Source organism: Loxodonta africana, chromosome 26, assembly GCF_030014295.1.
Source record: "Loxodonta africana isolate mLoxAfr1 chromosome 26, mLoxAfr1.hap2, whole genome shotgun sequence".
Classification (NCBI taxonomy): Eukaryota; Metazoa; Chordata; class Mammalia; order Proboscidea; family Elephantidae; genus Loxodonta; species Loxodonta africana.
This window is the reverse complement of record NC_087367.1, coordinates 7,491,803-7,512,785: the sequence shown is the minus strand read 5'-3', so window position 1 is coordinate 7,512,785 and position 20,983 is coordinate 7,491,803. Positions and strand designations below refer to the sequence as shown.

Below are 20,983 nucleotides of genomic sequence, written 5' to 3'. Positions count from 1 at the left end.
TTTTAAGTACGCTAACTAGAACTGAATGAGTTCACATCCCCTCCATTGGAGTGGAAATCTGATCAGAAGAGCAAGGTAGTCATTTCTTCGGGAAATTACTTTGTAGGATACCCGGTCCCCAATCTGATGAGTTTTAAGAGTGTGAGCAAAGGTCTTTTAAAGCACAAGCTGTTTTATCTTCTTTCTGTGGCTTTCCTAAAGAAAACCCTTTTGCATTTCACATGTGTTTAGGTAAAAGGAGTGTCTCTACCTTTTGTGAAAGGTAAAATCTCAGACTCAGAACCTTGGTGACAGAGACACCATACCAAATACAGCATAGGTGGTATTTTCCAATTCAAAATCTTTTCAGTTAACAGATGTTTTACCTGCTACCTTATGATATAAAAAGTGCAAAATCCCCCAATAAAATAACTGTTTTGGTGATAAGTATTCCCAGGGGTATATCTAAAATCAATGTTTTCATCAAAGCATCAAGGCTGCTCGAAAAGTTCATGGCCTATTATTTTCAGTGGGCTAATGAAAGCCAATGAAAATATTTATAAATGTTTGCAGAAGAATACTTCCTAAAGGGCATGCAAATTTTTCTTAATACGAAAGCACCACAACAAAGAGAAGTGATAATTAAAGTAATAAGAGATTCAGCTAAAAATAGTGATGGGAAAACCATTCTTTTGAAATATCATCTGAGCCTCATGAAGAGAGAATATGGTGCACGCTTTGAGAACCACGTTTTGAGAACCGTACTATTACCACGTTGTACTGGATCGCAAGAAGGGGAAATACTTTGTGGTTAACCAAAGCACAGAAGCCTGTTAGTTGGGAGGAATCTTGGAAGCCCAGCTTCCCACAGAGTTCTTAAATCCCATCCATAGCGTCCTTGTCAAGTGGTAACCCCCACCCTGTGAACCTCTCTGGTGATGCTGGTGAACTTCTTACTCACTGGCCAGCCCTCCACATTTTTGGAACGCTCTTGTTGCCGGAAAACTCCTTGGAACTCAGCCGCTGGGAAATTGCTGCTTCCCTGCCCGCAGGCTGCCGTGCCAGTGGCCACTTGAGGGCTCCTTGGGTATTTGTAGTAGCTGGGTGTCTCTGAGTCCAGTCGACTCCACGGGAGTGGGTGGAGCTGGGTGCCTAACTTTTCTCCCGTAGGGTCCTGGCTCCTCCAGCTGCCTTGCCTGGGTTGTGATTCCAAAGTGTCTTATAGCCTGGCTGCCCCCTTCTGGACACTCGTGGGTTGGTCAGTATCCAGGGTAATTAGTTTATTTCTAATAATGACCCAAAACCACACCAAACCCAGTGCCGTTGAGTCGATTCCGACTCATAGCGACCCTATAGGACAAAGTAGAACTGCCCCATAGAGTTTCCAAGGAGCGCCTGGTGGATTTGAACTGCTGACCCTTTGGTTAGCAGCCATAGCGCTTAACCACTACGCCACCGGGGTCTCCTCTAATAAAGAAAAAAAAAAAAAGCCACCTACAAATGAACTAGCTTTTAAAATAACCTCTTGTTGCTTCATATAGGAGCCCTGGTGCCTCAGTGATTAAGCTGAGCAGCAGTGGGTTTGTTTTTTGGAACCAGTTACTTTAAGTGGTTTCTTCTACTCCAGCAAGTGTAAACTCAAAATCAGTTAGTTTTATAAGCGTAAGAAAACTACAGCTTTGGAACAGTCAGAAGCAACAGGTTATATGCGACAGGTGTACAGTATCGTCCTTTCAAAACATTTTTTTCTGTAAAATCATGCGACGGGGTTTTAACGGCACAGTTGATAGCTTTAGGATTCATTCGGAAAGGGCTCAAAATCCAGCCCCTGCTGGCTTCCTGGCTCCCGTTTTCTCTCTGCGTAGAATCACAGAATGCTGGCAGAACTTGGTTCCCTCCAAACACTCTACATAGCCTGGCTATCCAGTTCATTCTTCACCCCACTGCTGGTTTTGACAAAAGAAGCAATTAACTGCTTTGAAAGCATCTGAGGGCAGGAAAAACAAAGGCATTCTCTGTCATAGCTGTCTTGGGAAGCAGAGCGCTGGTTTGTTAGTATCAGATATCAAGGGGATAAATAAAGGTCCCGTCTTGATTTTGGTCAGGAAAGTAGTTCAGAAATGCGGTTTCCAAAATCATTGTCACCGGCAAGGTTTTAAAGAAATTTGGAGTGGCCTGAGCACTCTGGTTCTTTCCTTTCTAATCCCTTTCTCCCCCTTTTGTGCGAACAAGAAAAGTTGCTGGTTTTGCTTTTGAACCTGATTGAGGACATCACCAGCTCAGACCTTATTTTCGTTTTGAAGTAATGTTAGCAATAGAGTGGGAGCCTCTAACGCCTTGAACTGCAGGCCTGTGCCCCTGTGGCCTTGGACAGGCTGTGCACTTCCCTGTGTCTTTCTGGGAAGTGTGATGAGGTACTCTCCATCCTGGACATTGGACCAGTTGATTTGGCTGGACTATAGTCTGGTCCTGCAGTAGACGTACTTACCTGTGGCTGGCCACCCATGGTACCTGCATGCCATTAGTTATAAATCAGAGAACTCCTCTGGGATTCTAAACTTGTGACAATATTTCTAATGTTGTGGCTAATTTTTCTTGATTAAAACAAAATACATTGCCATCAAGTTGATTCTGACTCATAGCGACCCTATAGGACAGAGTAGAACTGCCCCATAGGATTTCCAAGGAGCAGCTGGTGGATTCGAACTGCCAACCCTTTGGTTAGCAGCCAAACGCTTAACCACTGCACAACCAGGGCTCCAGGTTTCTGGCATACCAACCTTTAAATATTCTGGTGAGCCAACGTGAATCCACATTTATTTTAACTGACCTTTGTTAACCAAGCCTGGTATTGAACAGCTTTGGAATCGAACTTCTAAGCAGCCGTGTGCAGGATTCTAATGGATTCCAGTCTGTGTGTATTGCTCAGAAATGTTTTTTGTTTTGTTTTGTTTTTCAACGTGATCAAAATTTAGTAGTAGAGGTCTGAACAAAATGTAGTAATAGAGGTTTCATCGTGTTTAAACAATAGTTATTTGAATGGTTTTGCCGGGAATGATAGCACTTCTCTTTTTCAAGCACCGTAGGCCAACCTTTGCTCATTCTATTTGTTGGGTGAGTTGCAGATGTCTAAGTAAGTTTAGGAAATATTTACCAAGCCCACAAAGGGAAAAGGCTTGCCACTGAGTGTTAAGCTAAGCACTGAGGGTTGTTTGAGCTGCCCTCCAGAGAAAATTTAACTAAAGCTATTTAAGCCTCTGGAAATTTGACTGACCTTACACAGCCTATGCGTTAGGTCATTTGGCAAAGGGAAATGATTCTTAGAATCATCCATATTTAAAAGAAATTTTCTGTAAAGCACACCCAAATGAGATTATGAAATGAGCCATGATTCTATTCCCAACCAGATGTGACCCTTGATTTTACATCAGTTAAAAATAAATTTTGTATAAAGAATCTTTCTTTGCCAAAAGACTGTGAATAAAAAGAAGGTTGCCCCTTATAAAACAATGAGAATTTTACAAGGGTCCAGGATACATGTTATTTAGGCAGAAAGAGGCGCTGTGTTTCAGAGGTAGATTGCTCTGTGGTGGCACTTTTCCAGCTGTCCTTCTGACGTTTCATTTCACACTCGTTTTTGAGCACTGCTATGCGTCGTAGTGAGACTTTGTCTCATGTGCTTTGGACGCGTTATCGGGAGGGACCAGTCCCTGGAGAAGGACATCGTGCTTGGTAAAGTAGAGGGTCAGCGAAAAAGAGGAAGACCCTCAGTGAGATGGATTGACACAGTGGCTGTAAGAATGGACTGAAACACAGGAACGTTTGTGAGGGTGACACAGGACCAGGCAGTGTTTTGGTCTGTGATACATAGGGTCACTATGGTTCGGAACCAACTCGACAGCACCTAGCAACAGCAAGCCAGAAGAACAAATCTGTCTTGGAAGAAGTGCGGCCAGAATGCTCCTTAGAAGCAAGAATGGCAAGACTTCGTCTCATGTACTTTGGACACGTTATCAGGAGGGACCAGTCCCTGGAGAAGGACATCATGCTTGGTGAGCTAGAGGGTCAGTGAAAAAGAGGAAGACCCTCAATGAGATGGATTGACACAGTGGCTGCAAGAACAGGCTCAAATGTAGCAGCGATTGTGAGGGTGGCGCAGGACCGGGCGGTGTTTTGTTCTGTTGTGCATAGGGTTGCTGTGAGTCAGAACCAACTGGATGCCAACTGGATGGCACCTAACAACAACAGCAGCGTCAGGCACTGAGCTGGGTGCTGGCAGCATGAAGATGAACAGAACAGATAGGATCCAGGCCCTGGAGGAGCTTTCTGTGTGTGCATGTGTGTTCATCACTTGGTGTTGCTTTTCGCTGCAGTATCACACTTTTCTCTCGTTTAATTCTTATTCCAGGTAATTGAGATACGCGTTTTCATTTGCTAGACAGAGAAATGCAGAGAATTTTGGCAGTGGCCTGCTGCTCTTGGTATAGAAGCCGGCTTCCAAATAGAAGGAATATCACTGCTCCTTTGTTAGGGCACATGTGATACCAACGTATGAAATGTCACAAAGAATAAGGCAGCGAAACGCCAAACTCACTGAAATACACAATCAGCATTTTGGCGGCAGTGCTAGCAGAACTATAATGTAATTTAAAACTGTCTCAAAGTAAGTGTAAGACAGATATTTATAGGGGTCAGAAACCCCACCATGTTGGCTAGAAGACCATGGTGTCAGGTCTGTGTTGAGTTAATAATTTCAATTTTATTTGCTCTCTGTAAGTAGAATAGAAACGGGGATGGCCTTTAACTGTGAAGATAGCTATGTGTTTATTAGGGATTATTTTTTAACAATTAATTTTGACTCAACTTAGGTGATTTTGAGGTTTATAAATGGACATTTGAAAAGCTAACCTTTCTCTCCCAATCTATTTTCAGTGTAAATCAGATTAAAAAAATATATATTATGGCCTGTAATTTTATATTCAAAATTTAGATAACATCATATGTAGGCAAAAAAAATAATGGAATAAGGTACTTGGTTTACAGTTTTAACGTGTAAGTAGCAAATGAGGATAAGTTTTAGGCACTGTAATAAGTTCCTTTTCGTTTGTAAGATACTCAAATAATAAATCCAGTTATAATTTTGCTGTTGCTTGTACAGTTTACTCTGTAAAATGGAAGAAGGTCGGAGAGATGCCCTATTTTTCCCCCTGTATTATACTGTTCCCTATTGTGGAAATGTATTCTTGGTCCTCCTGTATAGCAATGATAAGTTCTTATACTGTGGTGACGGAATCTTTTTAATAAGCTGCTCTAAATAAAACTAGTTACATTCAGTATATTTCCCACCAGTGACATATTTTAAATTAATTTCCTTTATAAAACTAAAACCAAACCTGTTCCCACTGAGTCGATTCCAACTCCTAGCAACCCTATAGCGACCCTATAGCGACCCTCTAGGACAGAGAAGAACTGGTCCGTAGGGTTTCCAAGGAGCAACTGGTGGATTCGAACTGCTGACCTTCTGGTTAGCAGCTGAGCTCTTGACCACTATGGCACCAGGGCTCCAAATTCCTTTATAGTAAGGATTAATTTAGGAGCCCTGGTGGTACAGTGGTTAAGCACTCTGCTGCTAACCAAAAGGTTGGCAGTTCCAACCCACCAGTTGCTCCATGGGAGAAAGAGGTGTCAGTCTGCTTCCGTAAAATTTACAGCCTTGGAAACCATATGGGTTAGTTCTACTCCACCTTATAAGGTAGCTATGAGTTGGAATTGACTCGACGACAAACAACAACCACAACGGTTAATTTTGCTTCTCCGATGGGTAGAGTGTGGTTTAACCTGCCCATTTTAGAATTTGTTTTTTAATTGTGCTTCACCTGAAAGTTTATAGAACAGATTAGTTTCTCATTAAACAATTAATATACATACTGTTTTGTGACATTGGTTGCCAACCTCACAACGTGTCAACACTCTCCCCTTCTTGACTTTGGCTTCCCATTTCCATTCGTCCAGGTTTCCTGTCCCCTCCCGTCTTCTCTCCTTGCCCCTAAGCTGGTATGCCCATTTTAACGTGCCCATTAAAAAACAAAACAAAACAAATTTGTCCCTACAGCTATCCTGTTCATGAAGGCAGAACCGACCTTTCAGTGGTGTTTTTGGCTGTGTGGGAAGGAGATTGTTTCTGAGTATTGGGGACGAAGCCTTATAATGAGCGCTTTAGTCATTGAATACTGTCAGTCGATGGCTCAACCCTCCCTGCCCTAAAAGCCCACTTAATGTTTGGGGGAATAGCCCACTGTGAGCTTTTACATCTGAGGCATGATGAATGTGACCCGTGGAATATGAAATTCTAATTCTTTGGCACAAAGAAATGTGCTTTTCATCTTCCTGTCTTCTGAGACCTTTCTTCAAGTCCTCGTTTACTTAAAGGAGATGAATGGTTTCTCTTTAGCTTGGATAGTGGGTCTCAACGTTTTTATTATGATTTCCTTTCCCCACCAGGATCCTTTTAGACATTTTTTTTTCCTAATTGCCCACCCACAAAATTTTAATACCACAGACACTGTATATCCATGCTTACATAAAAAAGAGTAAGTCCCCCTCCCAATGAATTTTCACTTCTTTGGGGACAATATCTCCTCACAGAGAAGGTATGAGCTGGGAGGTCTGGCTGGTGTGGGTTGTTGCTCTAGGCATTAATTAGACTTCGAAAGGGGCTAATCCACTTCATTTCCTCATTTATTTAAGAACCTTGAGTTCATTAGGTAGTTTTCTGGGATGGATCACTGTTGAAAGGCTGTGTCTCAGAAACCAGGCTTATTTATGGGTTTAAAGCGTGTTCTAGGGAGTCATACACACTTGCTTCAAATCCGCCTGGCTTCCTCATTTCATTTATGCCAAGCACAGTGCTGTTCTTGCTTGTACCAACTGGGGGCAAGCCTTGTTTATGGATGTATAAGAGAGGGCTCAGAAGGTTGTGGGGAAGACTGAGTCAGCAAGCAGGAAAAGCGCTGTGCGTGGCATAAAGTAAAGCATCAAAAAAATTAGGTGATTTTTATTAGTGTTAGGGTTTTCTCTGGTTGTTAGACTCACCCGCTGTCAACGTTTTAAAGATTAGATTGAGTTATGGCTCTGGATTCAATGATAATAAAGATGTTGGACTTAAGGCTGCATGGCTGGAGCCAGTTGTTTAACTCTTTGGATCCCAGTTTCTTCAGATTTTATTAATTAAGGCAGAAAACATAAAGTTGACCGAAACCTCAAATATGGCAGCAATTCTAGTAGATAATTGCCCATTAAATGACAGAGACTCGGGTTGGACTAAATAATAAAACCCCTTTTAACCATTCGCTGTCTAGCTGACTCCAACTCATGGCATCTCCATGTGCGTCAGAGTAGAACTGTCTCCATAGGATTTTCAGTGGCTAATTTTCAGAAGTAGACCAGCAGGCCGTTCTTCTGAGGCACCTGCGGGTGGGCTTGAAGCTCCAGCCTTTCAGTTAGCATCCAGACACAGTAACTGTTTGCACTCCCCAGGGACTCCAAAGCAGTAAACGATACACCTAAAACAAAAACTCAGGAAGGTTGAAATTGTAGGATGGGAAAAGATATACCACGCAAATACACTGCTGTCAATCAAAATGGAATTCATAGCATGATGTGTTAATATGGATAAAACAGAATATTTCATAATGTTAACAACCCACTGAGAAGATAGAATAATCATGATCTTAAATGTGACTCAGGAGATTAGAAGGAAAATCTAATAAATCCACAAAGTGGGCGATTTTAACATGCTCTGTCATGTTAAAACAGACAAAAGTTAGTACAGCTATAGAGTATCTGAAGACCACCTTTATTAATGAGGAGTCCTGGTGGCACAGCGGTTAAGCATTTGGCTGCTAACCAAAAGGTTGGCAGTGCAGATCCACTAGCCACTCCTTGGAAACCCTATGGGGCAGCTCTACCTTGTCCTGTAGGGTTGCTATGAGTTGGAATCAACTCCACAGCAATGAGTTTTTTTTTTTTTTATTAATGAGTTTTACTTAAATAGGTCTCCAAGAACCCTTGTCTCCTCAAATGATCTGATTTTATGAATTCTGACTATAGTTTGTACAGCTCTAAGGTGCATTTTATACAGCAGGCGTGTACCTGTCAGGGCTTCCAACCAGTTAGTTCCCGTCGGAACCTCTGCTGAAAATTTGCATTTCTAACAAGTTGCCAGGTGATGCTAATGCTGCTGGTTAGGGACCAATTCTGAGAAGCACTCCCAGCCCAAACCCAGAACCCAAAACTCAAACCCACTGCCGTTGAGTTGATTCTGACTCACAGTGACCCTCTAGGAGAGGGTACAACTGCCCCATAGGGTTTGCAAGGCTGTAAATCTTTATGGAAGCAGACTGCTACTTCTTTCTCCCTGGGAGTGGCTGGTGGGTTCGAATTGCTGGCCATTTGGTTAGCAACCGAGTGCTTAACCACTGCGTCACCCGGGCTCCCTCACTAGTAGAGCTGTGGTTCTCAAAATTTACTATACATAAGAATCACTCAGGGATCTTGTTAAAATGTAAATTCTGATTCAGTACATCTGGGGGCAGAAATGCAAATCCTCAGGAGGGGTTTGAACTTGAATGAACCAGTTGGAAGCCCTGGTTCCTGTAAAGCTACAAGTAAACTGGATTGCTTTAAAAGGAAATAATGCTTGTATAAAGGACCTTGCGTGTGTGTGTGTGTGTGTGTGTGTGTGTGTGTGTGGCTTTTCTTACGTTGTTACCTGTCATGGTAGGACTTCCCATGCGTGCCTTGGTGTTTGTGAACAGAAGACTCTGAATGTTTATGATGGACCCTTGGGCCTTTTGTGGCACCAGGTCCATGAACCTGAGTAGGTTAGCCGGGTTTGTTCATCACAGTGGTCTGGAAGTGGTTGCTTGGAGATCCCTCTCTTTATTGAGTATACATACGGTGCCACAGTGCCTCAGTGACAGACTGTAAGCACTGTGTGACCCTCTGCTTTCTGGCCACTGAGCACATGACAGGGTTGGGGCAGAATTGAATTGGTCTCTCACTGAACATTCTCAGGCACACAGCTTGGTCCCTTCAAAGTCCTGAGGAGAAATTTTTTTTTATTTTTAAAGATAGCACACCAACAGTCAAGTGTATGCTTTTTTCAAGTCCTTTATGAGTACAGAGGGAAGGTTCTTAAGCACTGGCAGAACTTTTGGCTCTATGAATTCTGCCAGAGTGATTGCTAGCGAATGGTTTTCCTCTGTAAAAAGGACTGGCAGATGTTGGTCACCTTCTTCATTTTTACTTAATTTACTTGAGCCTTTGGCTAAGATTGCGTATTAAGGAGAGGCATGTATGTGTGTACAGTTCCAACAAAAATCCTATTTTCTATCTGTTGCTTTCCTCTCTGAAGTCTGAGTGTTCAGACAAAAAAATTGTTTTCATGGGTTAAAACCAAATGTAAAAGGGCATTACTAAAGTTTAATATTTTTTTGTGAAGCACCTTATTAAATGTGTGTTCACATTCAGAAGCTGCCTACTTAAAAAATTATGGCTTCCTTGAAGGCAGAATGTCCGCCAGATGTACGTAGCTCAGCAGCGTATGTGTTTTGGGCTTTGTGACTGATGGAGCCTAGTACCAGTGTGACAGCTTGGAACAGCATTGCTTCATGACTTCATCTTGCAGTAACCATCCATTCCTCCTTCTGCCAGCCTCCCACCTACCCACCAGCCAGCCAGCCGGCAAACATGTAATGAGCAAGCACTTAGTGCTTCTGGGCACCAGGCTGGGAGTCGAGAGATACAAGGACAGTATGATGGGGGGTGATCTCAAGAGCCTATTGGAGATAAGTAGGAATTTTATAAGCACGAGACAGTGTGCTAATAATAAGTGATAGGTCAGAGGTATTCTAACTTGTCCGAAAGTATATGTGTGCGGGCTATGGTGTCTAATTCAGACCGGGTGGCAGTGGTGGGGTGTGATTAGAGAGACTTCTTACATGAGGTGATACCTGAGCTAGGGTGTGCAGGAAGGGTAGCCGCTGTTCCGGGTAGGAGATTTGAAGGTGAAACATGAGGCCGACTTCCCCCCCAGGAGCTACAAGACTTTAAGCTGAGAAAAGGCAGCAGTAGTGAGACGAAGCTGGAGACATGGGCCAGGCCCCCTAGTGGAGGATCCCATTTTCTCTTCTAAAGGTTCTGAGCGTGGAGAGCCGTTGGTAGATTTTCTTCTGAGGAATGAAATAATGAACTAATAGGGTGTTCTAGAGCTTACTGGAAGGGTGGTGCTCCAGCTCCTCCCTAGCAGCTATGACCTTGTCAGAGTCTTGCCACAGCTGTGGGAACCTTTTTGCCTCGTAGGGTGAGGATAATAGTTTCCTCAACCATTTCTGTCTTGGCCCACCAGTTTGAAGAGAAAACAATAAAGCTTTTTTTTGGGGGGGGGGGCATCTTTTAGAAAATGTCAGTTGGTAGGACATATGATTGCTGTTGTTAGTCGCCCTCGAGTCAGCCTCTGACTCATGGTGACCCCGTGTGTACAGGATTGGACCATTGTGATCCACAGTCTTTTCATTGGCTGATTTTTTGGAAGGCACGATCACCAGGCCTTTCTTCCTAGTCTCCGTAGCCTGGAAGCTCCGCAGAAACGTGTTCTTCATCATAGCATCACACAGGCTTCCGCTAACAGACAGGTGGCGGCTGTTCTTGAGATATGTTGGCTGGGGCTGGAACCTGGGTTTCCTGCGTGGAAGGTGAGAATTCTACCGCAGAACCACCACTGCTTTCAGCAGGACATGTGTTTAGAGATGAGTAAGTTGAGAAGACTCGTTTTTTTAAATTCTTACTAATAGGTACGGAGAGAGAGAGGAGCCCTGGTGGCACAGTGGTTAAGAGCTAGGCTGCTAACCAAAAGGTTGGCAGTTTGAATCCACCAGCTGCTCCTTGAAAAGGACAGTTCTACTCTGTCCCGTAGGGGCACTATAAGTCATAGTCAACTTGATGGCAACGGGTTTGGTTTTTTGGTTTAGAGAGAGAGAGAGAAAGGAGAGCAGGGAAGGTAAATCGCCACTTTTAACAGTTTTTCCAAAACCTAGTCTCAGAGAAAGGGATATTACTCCTGTCACAACCAGGATATTTTACTGATTTCTGTTTATCTGAGGACTCTTTAATGAGCTCCTGTGGCAATCAAGAATCCGAGCCCTACTGAGCCCGTGGAGGCTCTGAGGGTCCTTCTTTAGGAGGGGAATTGTCCTGCCTCATGCCAACTTTACACAGTTCTCTCAAGCTTTCCTAATGCCGGAGCCACCAGGCAGAGCTCCAAGATGGCCAGCCTTCCTCTCGTCTCTCCTTCTGATCTTCCCACAGCCATTGAAGAAGGTACAGATTACTTCACGGGCCACTGGGAGACAGGACTGATGATAGCACCTTGGGAAAATCCAGCCCATTTATAGATAACCTTCTGGGGACCCCTGGTGTGTGATGTCACCTCTCCCCACAGCTGGCATGGTTCCTACAGAATGGATGAGAGGACCATGATGCTTGCAGCATGTTGGACTTCTGGAATCCCCATGCCCTGGGCACGCTCTCTAATGCTTTTCCTAGACCCTGGCTGTTGCTCGCCCTCAGGTCATTTCCTGGTTGCTGTTGAATACCTAGAAGCACACTTTTATATTTATGTTGCACCCCCATGGCCCCCTGCTGGGCTCTGTTGCACCCCTTGCCAAAGCCCCCTGGTGGGACTGGGGAATGTTTTGCCCTGAAAAAAAAAAAGGTTTTCATCACTAAGAAAAACTCAGCCATTTGACAAGAATATTGCCTTCGGACAGGTGGAGAATATGGAAGGAAAAAAAAAAACCCTGATATTCCAAATTCTGGAAACATGACTGCAACAACTGAATAAAAAGAAAAGCTTAAACGTGTTGGTATTTTTTTGTACACACATTAGTAGGTGCTTTTGCTTCTCATTCCTGTCTTTGTTTTAAGCAGCAATCATGGTGCTATTGAAGAACACCTAGAAAAAATGTGCTTAAAGTTCTCTGACTTATTTTAAGCTTAAGAAAAGGATTACCACTTGCTTGTTGAGAAATTGGAACCCTGGTGGCGCAGTGGTTAAGAGCTTGGCTGCTAACCAAAAGGTCGGCTGTTCAAATCCACCAGCCACTTCTTGGAAACCCTATGGGGCAGTTCTGCTCTGTCCTATAGAGTCGCTGTGAGTTGGAGTCGACTCGATGGCAACATTTTTTTTTAAAACAAATATTTGGAGCCCTGGCGGTGCAGTGGTTAAGAGCTCAAGCTGCTAACCAAAAGGCCAGCAGTTCGAATCCACCAGCTGCTCTTTGGAAACCCTGTGGGGTAGTTCTACTCTGTCTTCTAGGGTCACTGTGACGGCAAGAGGCTTATTGAGAAATTTGTGGAAAGCAGTTAGTGATTTTAGGGGTGAGCCGGTGGTCAGAGGAGAGAATCATGGGGGAAGAGGTTGTAGCTGGGTTTACTCAGAACCAGGCGTGAGGGAAGCTGGAGCCCTGGGTTGGTGGCCGGCTGGTCGCTGCCCGGGAGGCTGTGGTCTGGCTCCCTCCTACTGGTCAGCAGGTGGCACCAGATAGCCAAAAACGAACCTGAAGTGAGGTACGTGGCGCTCCGATTCTGCCTCGGGTTGGGTTAAATCGCACTTTCCATGCCCTCAGAAATTTGGGATTAATATGATTTTCATATTTTTCCCTAGAGGTAGCATTCTCCATGGCTGAATTTTACAAAAGTCTTAGATATTGAGATAGGAAAATCCACCGTCTTCAAGGCCAAGTGGTACATGACAACGTTGATTTTTTTTTTAAAACTGGATTTTATTTTGAAGGAGGTTATGACTCTGAAGTCTAGAAGCAACTCTAAGATCATTCGATATACTGACTGGATTAGGTTCTTGAAATTTTTTGTGTGTTTTTATGAAATCCTGTGAATTAATCTACCAATACATTTATATTGTTGGGATTGATCATGTCTATCTGATGGGAATTTGGAGCCCTGGTGGCACAGCGGTCAAGAGCTCAGCTGCTAATCAAAAGGTCAGCAGTTCAAATCCAGCGTCTGCTGCTTGGAAATCCTATGGGGCAGTTCTACTCCGTCCTGTAGGATTGCTATGAGTCAGAATCGACTTGGTGGCAATGGGTTTGGTTTTTGTTTTTTGATGGGAATTCAGGAGTTTACTCCCATCCCAGAGTTTTCTGTTTGAGAAAAGATGGGGGGACCATTTGAGTTCCAGATGTTTTGGCCCTGTTTTACAGTGGTCGCCGTGCTTCCTCCTCAGGAACATGTAGGCTGTGTTGGCGACGTTCTGGGATAGCTTGTCAGAAAACAGCTTGTGGCAAATGCGGCAGTTCTCTGCTGGTTCCATCAGTTGTTACACGATTAAGGTGCAGTTCATGTGATTCAGCTTAATTTGTTTGCCGTGGAAACCTGGCTGCGCTGACGTATGTGGTGAGGTGCTGGAGCTCGAGAAAAGCCCCACTTCAAACACAGCAAGAACCATGTTTTTTTTTTTTCCTGCATATCTGGCTTTATTTTGTTTATCTTCCTTGTGTTGTGCCATACGTCAGGGAAAATAAAATCAGCTCTTGGGTGGTCATTTTGTTGCTGCTGTGTGGTGGTCTGGTGTACACAAGCTGGTGATTTGAAGTCCTGGTGGCACAGTGGTTAAGAGCTCGGCTGCTGACCAAAAGCTTGGCAGTTCGAATCCACCAACCGCTCCTTGGAAACCCTATGGGGCGGTTCTGCTCTGTCCTATAGGGTCGCTATGAGTCGGAATGGACTCTATGGCGACGGGTTTTCTGATCTTTGTTACATTCTTGGTATACAGGGAATTAGGCTTTTGTTAAACGAGCTGATTTTTGAAGATTAATACAGAAGTGGGGGGTTGGACAAGCATCTTTTCCCTTGGGACATCATCTTACCTCTGAAAAGGAGGGTGGCCTCTTTTTTATTCTTATTATTACATTTGCAGTTTAATGTAACTTACTTAGATGGCTTTGTAGAGTTGGCTGAGCCTGAGTCCCTGTCATTTACTTAGGTGGCTTTGTAGAGTTGGCTGAGCCTGAGTCCCTGTAATTTACTTAGATGGCTTTGTAGAGTTGGCTGAGCCTGAGCCCCTATGATACAGTTTAAAGGCTGCATGAGTTTGATTAACCACAGCAATAACAAGCACTCAGCCTGACTCAGACCAACCACCAGTCCCTCACCCCTTAGGTCCAGTCTTTCAGCAGGCCCTGAAAGCTCTCCCTCTGAAGCACACCCACTTCCTACTACCGTCACTCCACACCCAAGGCCCAGCCACTGCCATCTCTGAGGTAGCCTCCCAACTGGCCCCGGTGTCTGTTCTTTCCCCTATAATCTGCTTTCCTGCCCCAGGAGTGGTCTTTTAAAACCATAGCTCCTCCTATATCAGTTTATTGCTTAAAATCCTACAGCGGCTTCTCATCAGACTCAGGCTGACCGAGCCCTTGGTGGCCTGGCCCCGCTTGCCTCTCCAACCTTGGCTCCTGTATTTTTTCACTAGACTCCAGCTACACTGGCCTTCTCTTCATTCCTCCTTGCTGCGTCTCATCATAAGACCTTCATACCAGCTGTTTCCTCTACCTGGAATCCTCTTCTTAATCTGTGTGTGACCTGTTCCTATTTGACATTGAGATCTCCATTTAAATACTGGCTCAGAGGGGCCTTCTGTGACCACCGGATCTAAAATAGACATTCACCCACTCCCTGTCACGTCTTGCTGCTTTCATTTTATTTTCTTTAAACTCTCTTGCTCATTGTTACTGGCTTTTTGTCCAGCTCCTCCTACGAGAAGGTCCTTATCTTGTTTACTGTGATATGCTAGTATCTGGAACACACCGGCACATAGTAGGCCTTCTGTGTGTTTTAGCTGAATGAGTGGATGATGGCTGTATTGGAGAGAGGACATATATTCAAAGCTGAACACATTTCTTCCAGTTCTCTGAGGACACTGATAAAGACAAGACAGCAGTGGGCCAGAATTTATTCCTGAAAAACGCTGTGACCCTGGTGGGGGCGTGAGGAGTGGGCATGGGTGCTGGTAGTAGAATTTGTAACTACACAGCAATATAAATAATTGTAGTCGTTGTTTATTGAGCACCTTCTGTATACCAACATTGTTGTTCGTGTTATAACTGAACATTTACTATCTCATTTAATTTTAGGCGTCAGCTTTCTAAAATGTAAGTTGAGGTGGTTAGATAAAGTGATCTGTCAGTTCACATATATAATATTTTATGAATTTCCAGGAGACACTAAAAGGTTATGGTTTATGGTGACATACCATAGAGATAAATGAGTTCGTTCCGAAGTCCCAAATGGCTGTTGATCCATCTGTGATAAAACTTGAAAATTATAAATGTAAACTTTAGGAAGAAGGGAGAAATCCACTGTTTGTGGGACATCCATCATCTCATTCAGTCTTCCCAACAACCTGTACAGCATCCTTTCACTCTAATGGTTGGGGAAGCTGAGGCTCAGAGATGTTAAAGGTCACACATGTGTTATGAGGCAACGCTGAAGTTCAAAGCCAGTTTTGACTGACGGCAGAGAACTTGTGCTAGGCTTTGCATGCACTCAGTGTTTGGCTTTATCCTGGTAGTCTTATGCGGACTATACTCACTTTGGAAACCCTGGTGGCATAGTGGTTAAGAGCTATGGCTGCTCATCAAAAGGTCAGCAGTTCGAATCCACCAGACGCTCCTTGGAAACCCTATGGGGCAGTTCTACTCTGTCCTATTGGGTCACTACGGGTCGGAATCAACTCAATGGCAATGGGCTTAGTTTTTGGTTTGATACTCACTTTGCACATTTAGGTATGTGTATTAGTCATCTAGTGCTGCTATAACAGAAATAACCCAAGTGGACAGCTGTAACAAAGAGGAATTTATTTTCTCACAATCTAGGAAGCTAGAAGTCCAAATTCAGGGCACTAGCTCCAGGGGAAGGCTTTCTCTCTCTGTTGGCTCTGGAGGAAGGTCCTTGTCATCACTCTTCCCCTGATCTAGGAGTTTCTCAGCACAGGGACCCTGGGTCCAGTGGACATGCTCAGGTCAAATGACAAAATGGTGGACAGCTACACAACACTGGAAATCGGGCCTAGCCAAGTTGACACACATTTTAGGGGGACACAATTCAATCCATAACAGTATGTCTTGCCTTTTCTCCTCACAGAACTCTAAGAAGGAGCTGATGTGGAGTTGCAGCTGAGACAGATCAAGATGACGACCACAGTAGCCACAGACTACGACAACATTGAAATCCAGCAGCAGTACAGCGATGTCAACAACCGCTGGGACGTGGATGACTGGGACAATGAGAACAGCTCTGCGCGGCTCTTTGAGCGGTCCCGCATCAAGGCTCTGGCAGGTAAGCCTCCTTCATGCCCATCAGAGGCCCGGGATGGTTTGAAGTCCCCTCTAAAGTCATCCATCCCGTCCCAACATGGCTGCCATGTTTAAAGATCATGTCACCTCTACTTACACGTCTCCCATGGGATCAAGCTGGCCGTTTTGTAAGGTAGCCAATTCCATATTTGGAGAGCTGCCCATCCTAACAGCCAGAGGGATTCTGAACATACCTGCATTGCATATCTTTTAACAGTTCATCCCAGAGAGTGATTTTTATAGCAACTCAGAAAGAGCTGTTCTTGGTTTGGAAGAATTCTTTTATTTTTGATGCATCTGTAATTGTCTCATGTTTGCCTAGATTTTTACATTTCAAAATCTTGAAACATACTATATACACAAAGATAATTGCAATTAGTCTATGTCCTTGGGGCTTGTGATACATTCATTGACTTGGCCTGTTACGATAGAGTGCTTAGTGTGAGTGACTGAAGTTGGTTTAGTATCACATACAAGGGTTTAGATCTGTAAAAAGTTTGCTTAACCTGGTGAAAAAAAAAGAGGGCCCATTTAATGCTCTAACAGGTGAGTTTACCATTGGCTTATCAATGTTAGTGGAATGGATTCTTACCTTGTAATTTCTCATGCCCTTGTTGGTGTTGAATACCTAGAAGTACACCTTTCGTGATGCCCCAACCCCTCTCTGAAGGTTGGAGCGTGTTTTGCCCTGGAATTGTTCTGAAAATTAGAACAGGTCTCCATCGTGATGAAAACTCAGCAGTACTGACTATATGTGAACCAAAGGCCAAAGTGGAGTGTATTCAAGATCTTGTATTTGTACTGTGAGATTTCAAATGAATTGTTTCCCATTGAGGAAAGTCAGTTCATGAGGGTTCCCCACCCCGCCCCCCCCAGTGTCTTTACTTATGATATGTAAATTGAAGTCATGATGTAACCAGGTAAGTATACTGTTAATTGTGAATATATCTCATTTTTCGCTCCCTTTATAATGGCAGCTGATTATGAAGCATGTATTATTTAGGGCTCTCTTGATTGCAAGCGAAAGGAAACCGAACCCAAAGTGGCTTAAGCGACGAAGAGAATTTATTAACAACATAGTGGGAAAAATTTGGCCTTTAAGCAAGACTTACTGCTGGGCTTAAATGGTGTGGTGAGAATCCAGTCTCTTTCTCTCCACTTTTTGGTTTTAGTTGCTAGCATGCACTCTGTTCTTAGGCAGGCTCTACCCCTATAGTCCCGAGATGACTGCCCCAGGGTCCATGGCCTCTTGGGCCTTCCGGTCACCCAGCAGAAAGGCCCTGGAAGCAGTCTCGCTGGCCTGATGGATCTGACTTGGGTCATGTGCCTCTCCCAGAACCTGTCTACCACTGGGGCTGGGAACAGGGAATGCTGATTGACTTCAGCTCTCAGGACTCACCTCTGGAGTGATGGTCAGCTCAATCCCACCCAAACAGCTCATCTAGAAAATTTGAAATATCACTAGAAGGAGTAAGAGGGAAGGAAATGGATGTTGGAAATTCAGCCAACTAAATGCTACCAGAAAATTAGGCAAGTTATTAGGATAATTTGTCTCTTGAGTAGTAGAGATTTAAAGATCTTTCTTGAACGTGCCTGATTTGGGGGCATAAATGAAGGGTTAATCAGTCTGCTGTTCTAGAATTAGGACTTTATTTTCTAGCTCCTTCATTAACATGAGACCTAATGGAGGCAATGATCTTGGCTTGGGCTAGTGAGTTAATTTGTACTTTAATCTCTCACCACTTTTCCTTGAGTCTTATTTGGGCCCTTTGGATGAGCCACTTTTGATCATGAGTCGTTTACTATCTGGTTCCAGGCCACCATGTAGAATTATCTCCCTTTTAAGGACAATTTTACTTATAAACTGCTGAGCAGTCCCTTCCTCTTCGTATCTGGTCTTTCCCCACGTTTCCTCATGGTTCCAGAGGAGAGCCCCCAGCTGTCTTTATTTATTGGTCAGTTGTCCTAACCCTACTTAGGCTGTCATCTTAGTTATCTAGTGCTGCTAATAACAGAAATACCACAAGTGGATGGCTTTAACAAAGAGAAATTTATTCTCTCACAGTCTAGGAGGCTGGAAGCCCGAATCCAGGGTGCCAGCTCCAAGGGAAGTTTTTCTCTTTTGGCTCTGGAGGAAGGTCCTTGTCATCAATCTTCACCTGGTCTAGGAGCTTCTCCACTCAGGAACCTCTGGTCCAAAGGACACGTTCTCCTCTTGGTGCTGCTTTCTTGGTGGTCTGAGGTCCCTGTGTCTTTCTGCTTGCTACTTTCTTTTATATCTCAAAAGAAATTGGGGTTTAAGTTGTAGATTAATCGTGTAGACTGAGTCTACATAACTGCCATTAATCCCATCTTGTTAACATCATGGAGATAGGATTTACAACACATAGGAAAATCGCATCAGATGACAAAATGGTGGACAATCACACAATACTGGGAATCATGACCTAGTGAAGTTGACAGATATTTTGGGGGGGACACAATTCCATCCATGACAGATGTCTTTCCCTGTATGCCATCAAGGTCACTGAATAACTGTAGTCACCCTAGTAATAGAAGGCACTCAGTATGTTGCTTACAGTGTGCCAGGCACTATTCTAAATACATGACATGTTAACAGTGAATCCCAGAATAGCCATGGGAGGAAGATTATTGTTATCTCTGTTGTAGGGATCTGGAAACTGAGGCAAAGAGAGATTAAATAACTTGTCCAGGGTCACACTGCTGGTAGGTGGTTGAAGGCAGACTGGTTCTGATGTGTTTTACTCTACTGTGTTTCTGTATTTGGTAAAACACAAAATTATAAAAAGCTGATAGGTATGGAATTATTTACAGTAGGGTAATTGAAACATGATACAAAGGTCTTTGGGAGGTTCAGGAATGTACCCTATGGCCCAGAAGAAACCATGAGTAGTCACGGCTAGTTACTGAAAAGAAAAGGTGTTGCCTTCAGATTAAATGTTGCCTTCAGACTTTTTTTTTTTTTTAAAAAGAATTGCTTTAAGTGAATCCAGAAAAACCATAGCCTGCGATCTGTTTAACAGAGGAAGTCATCTTACTTCCCAGTTCTGTGGGACTGAAAAATCTCGGAGTCTTCTAAGAACCGAATGCTAATAGGTGGAGTAACAGAACAGCCAAGCAATGTCGAGAGGAAACCAGTGGGTTTCAAATCTGAGCATGCATTAGAAACACCTGGCAAACCAAAAACCCAAACCTACTGCCATCCAGTTGATTCCGACTCATAGTGACCCCATAGGACAGAGTAGAACTGCCTCATAGGGTTTCCAAGGAACGGCTGGTGGATTTGAACTGCTGACCTTTTGATTAGCAGCAGAGGCTTAACCACTGTGCCGCCAGTAATACCTGGAGGGCTGGGTAAAGCACAGGGTGCTGGGCCCCACCTTTCCTGGGCCCCACCCTTAGAGTTTCCGTTTCAGAAGGTTTGGGTGGGACCTGAGCTTTGCATTTCTAAGGGATGGGTTCCCAGGTGAAGCTGAAGTGACTGGTCCAAAGGAGCACAGTTTGAGATTGGTGTAGGGTGTTGATGGTCCTGTGGACCACTTCCTTGAGCTTCTGAGACCGTTTCATCTAGACCTAGCTCAAGTTTAGGAAGAAACAAAGTATCAAACTCAACAGTTGTCTAAAGTCACACCTTAGTGTGGGAGTATATGAATGGCTCATTTTGAGAACAGGGAAATAAATAACTTTCCAATAATATAGGGGGAGCCCTGGTGGCACAGTGGTTAAGAGCTTGGCTGCTAACCACAGGGTCTGCAGTTCGAATCCACCAGCTGCTCCTTGGACACCCTGTGGGGCAGCGTACTCTGTCCTGTAGGGTTGCTGTGAGTTGGGATTGACTCAATGGCAATGGGTATTTCTAGGGAAGTAGGGGGTAAAGTGCATTTTATTATTCACCTAGTTTACAGAAGATTTATATTATTAGGTTATGGTAATATATGTTATATATGTGTATATACACATATATGTGTATAGCCTGTGACTTGTAAAAACCATTCTTCATGATTTTTATTTTACTTGGCTTCATCCTTTCCATCCTCAGAAATAGCTTTTAACACAGTTATCGTTGTTAGCCGCCATCGAGTTGACCCCAGCTCATGGTGACTCCACGCACAGTAAGATTGAACTGTGGTGATCCATAGGGGTTTTCATTGCTAATTTTGGAAGTAGATTACCAGGTCATTCTTCCAAGTCCGTCTTCGTCTGGAAGCTCCACTGAACCCTGTTCAACGTCAGAGCAACATGCAAGCCTCCACTGACAGACAGGCAATGTGGTGCTCGAGGTACATGGGCTAGGAACTGGACCTGAGCCTCCTCCCACACGGAGGGCAGTAAGAGCCTGATATTTCATGCAGGAGACGACTTCTCTGGTGTAGTGTGTAAACATGTCAAATTTTGTCGAGTGCCAGGTTACCGTCACAAAAATGAACGAGTCTGAATCTAGGTTAGTCCCCTTGCCCAGTGAATTTTGGATCTTTCTATTCTCCTTTAATATTTTTGTTTAAAAATCAGCCTAATTACATCTCAGTCACCTGACACCCATTTATGCTCCTATT

General features: G+C 43.9%; 1 protein-coding gene across 1 annotated transcript in view; it reads left to right on the top strand.

The window, feature by feature from the left end:
- Positions 1 to 20,983, top strand: part of SPTBN1 (spectrin beta, non-erythrocytic 1) — a 223,013-nt gene that overhangs the window by 49,793 nt on the left and 152,237 nt on the right. The window contains exon 2 of the mRNA XM_064277086.1: positions 16,198 to 16,392. Within this exon, the coding sequence (XP_064133156.1) occupies positions 16,245 to 16,392 (148 nt within the window). The 5' untranslated portion in view covers positions 16,198 to 16,244. The remainder of the gene's footprint in view (positions 1 to 16,197; positions 16,393 to 20,983) is intronic.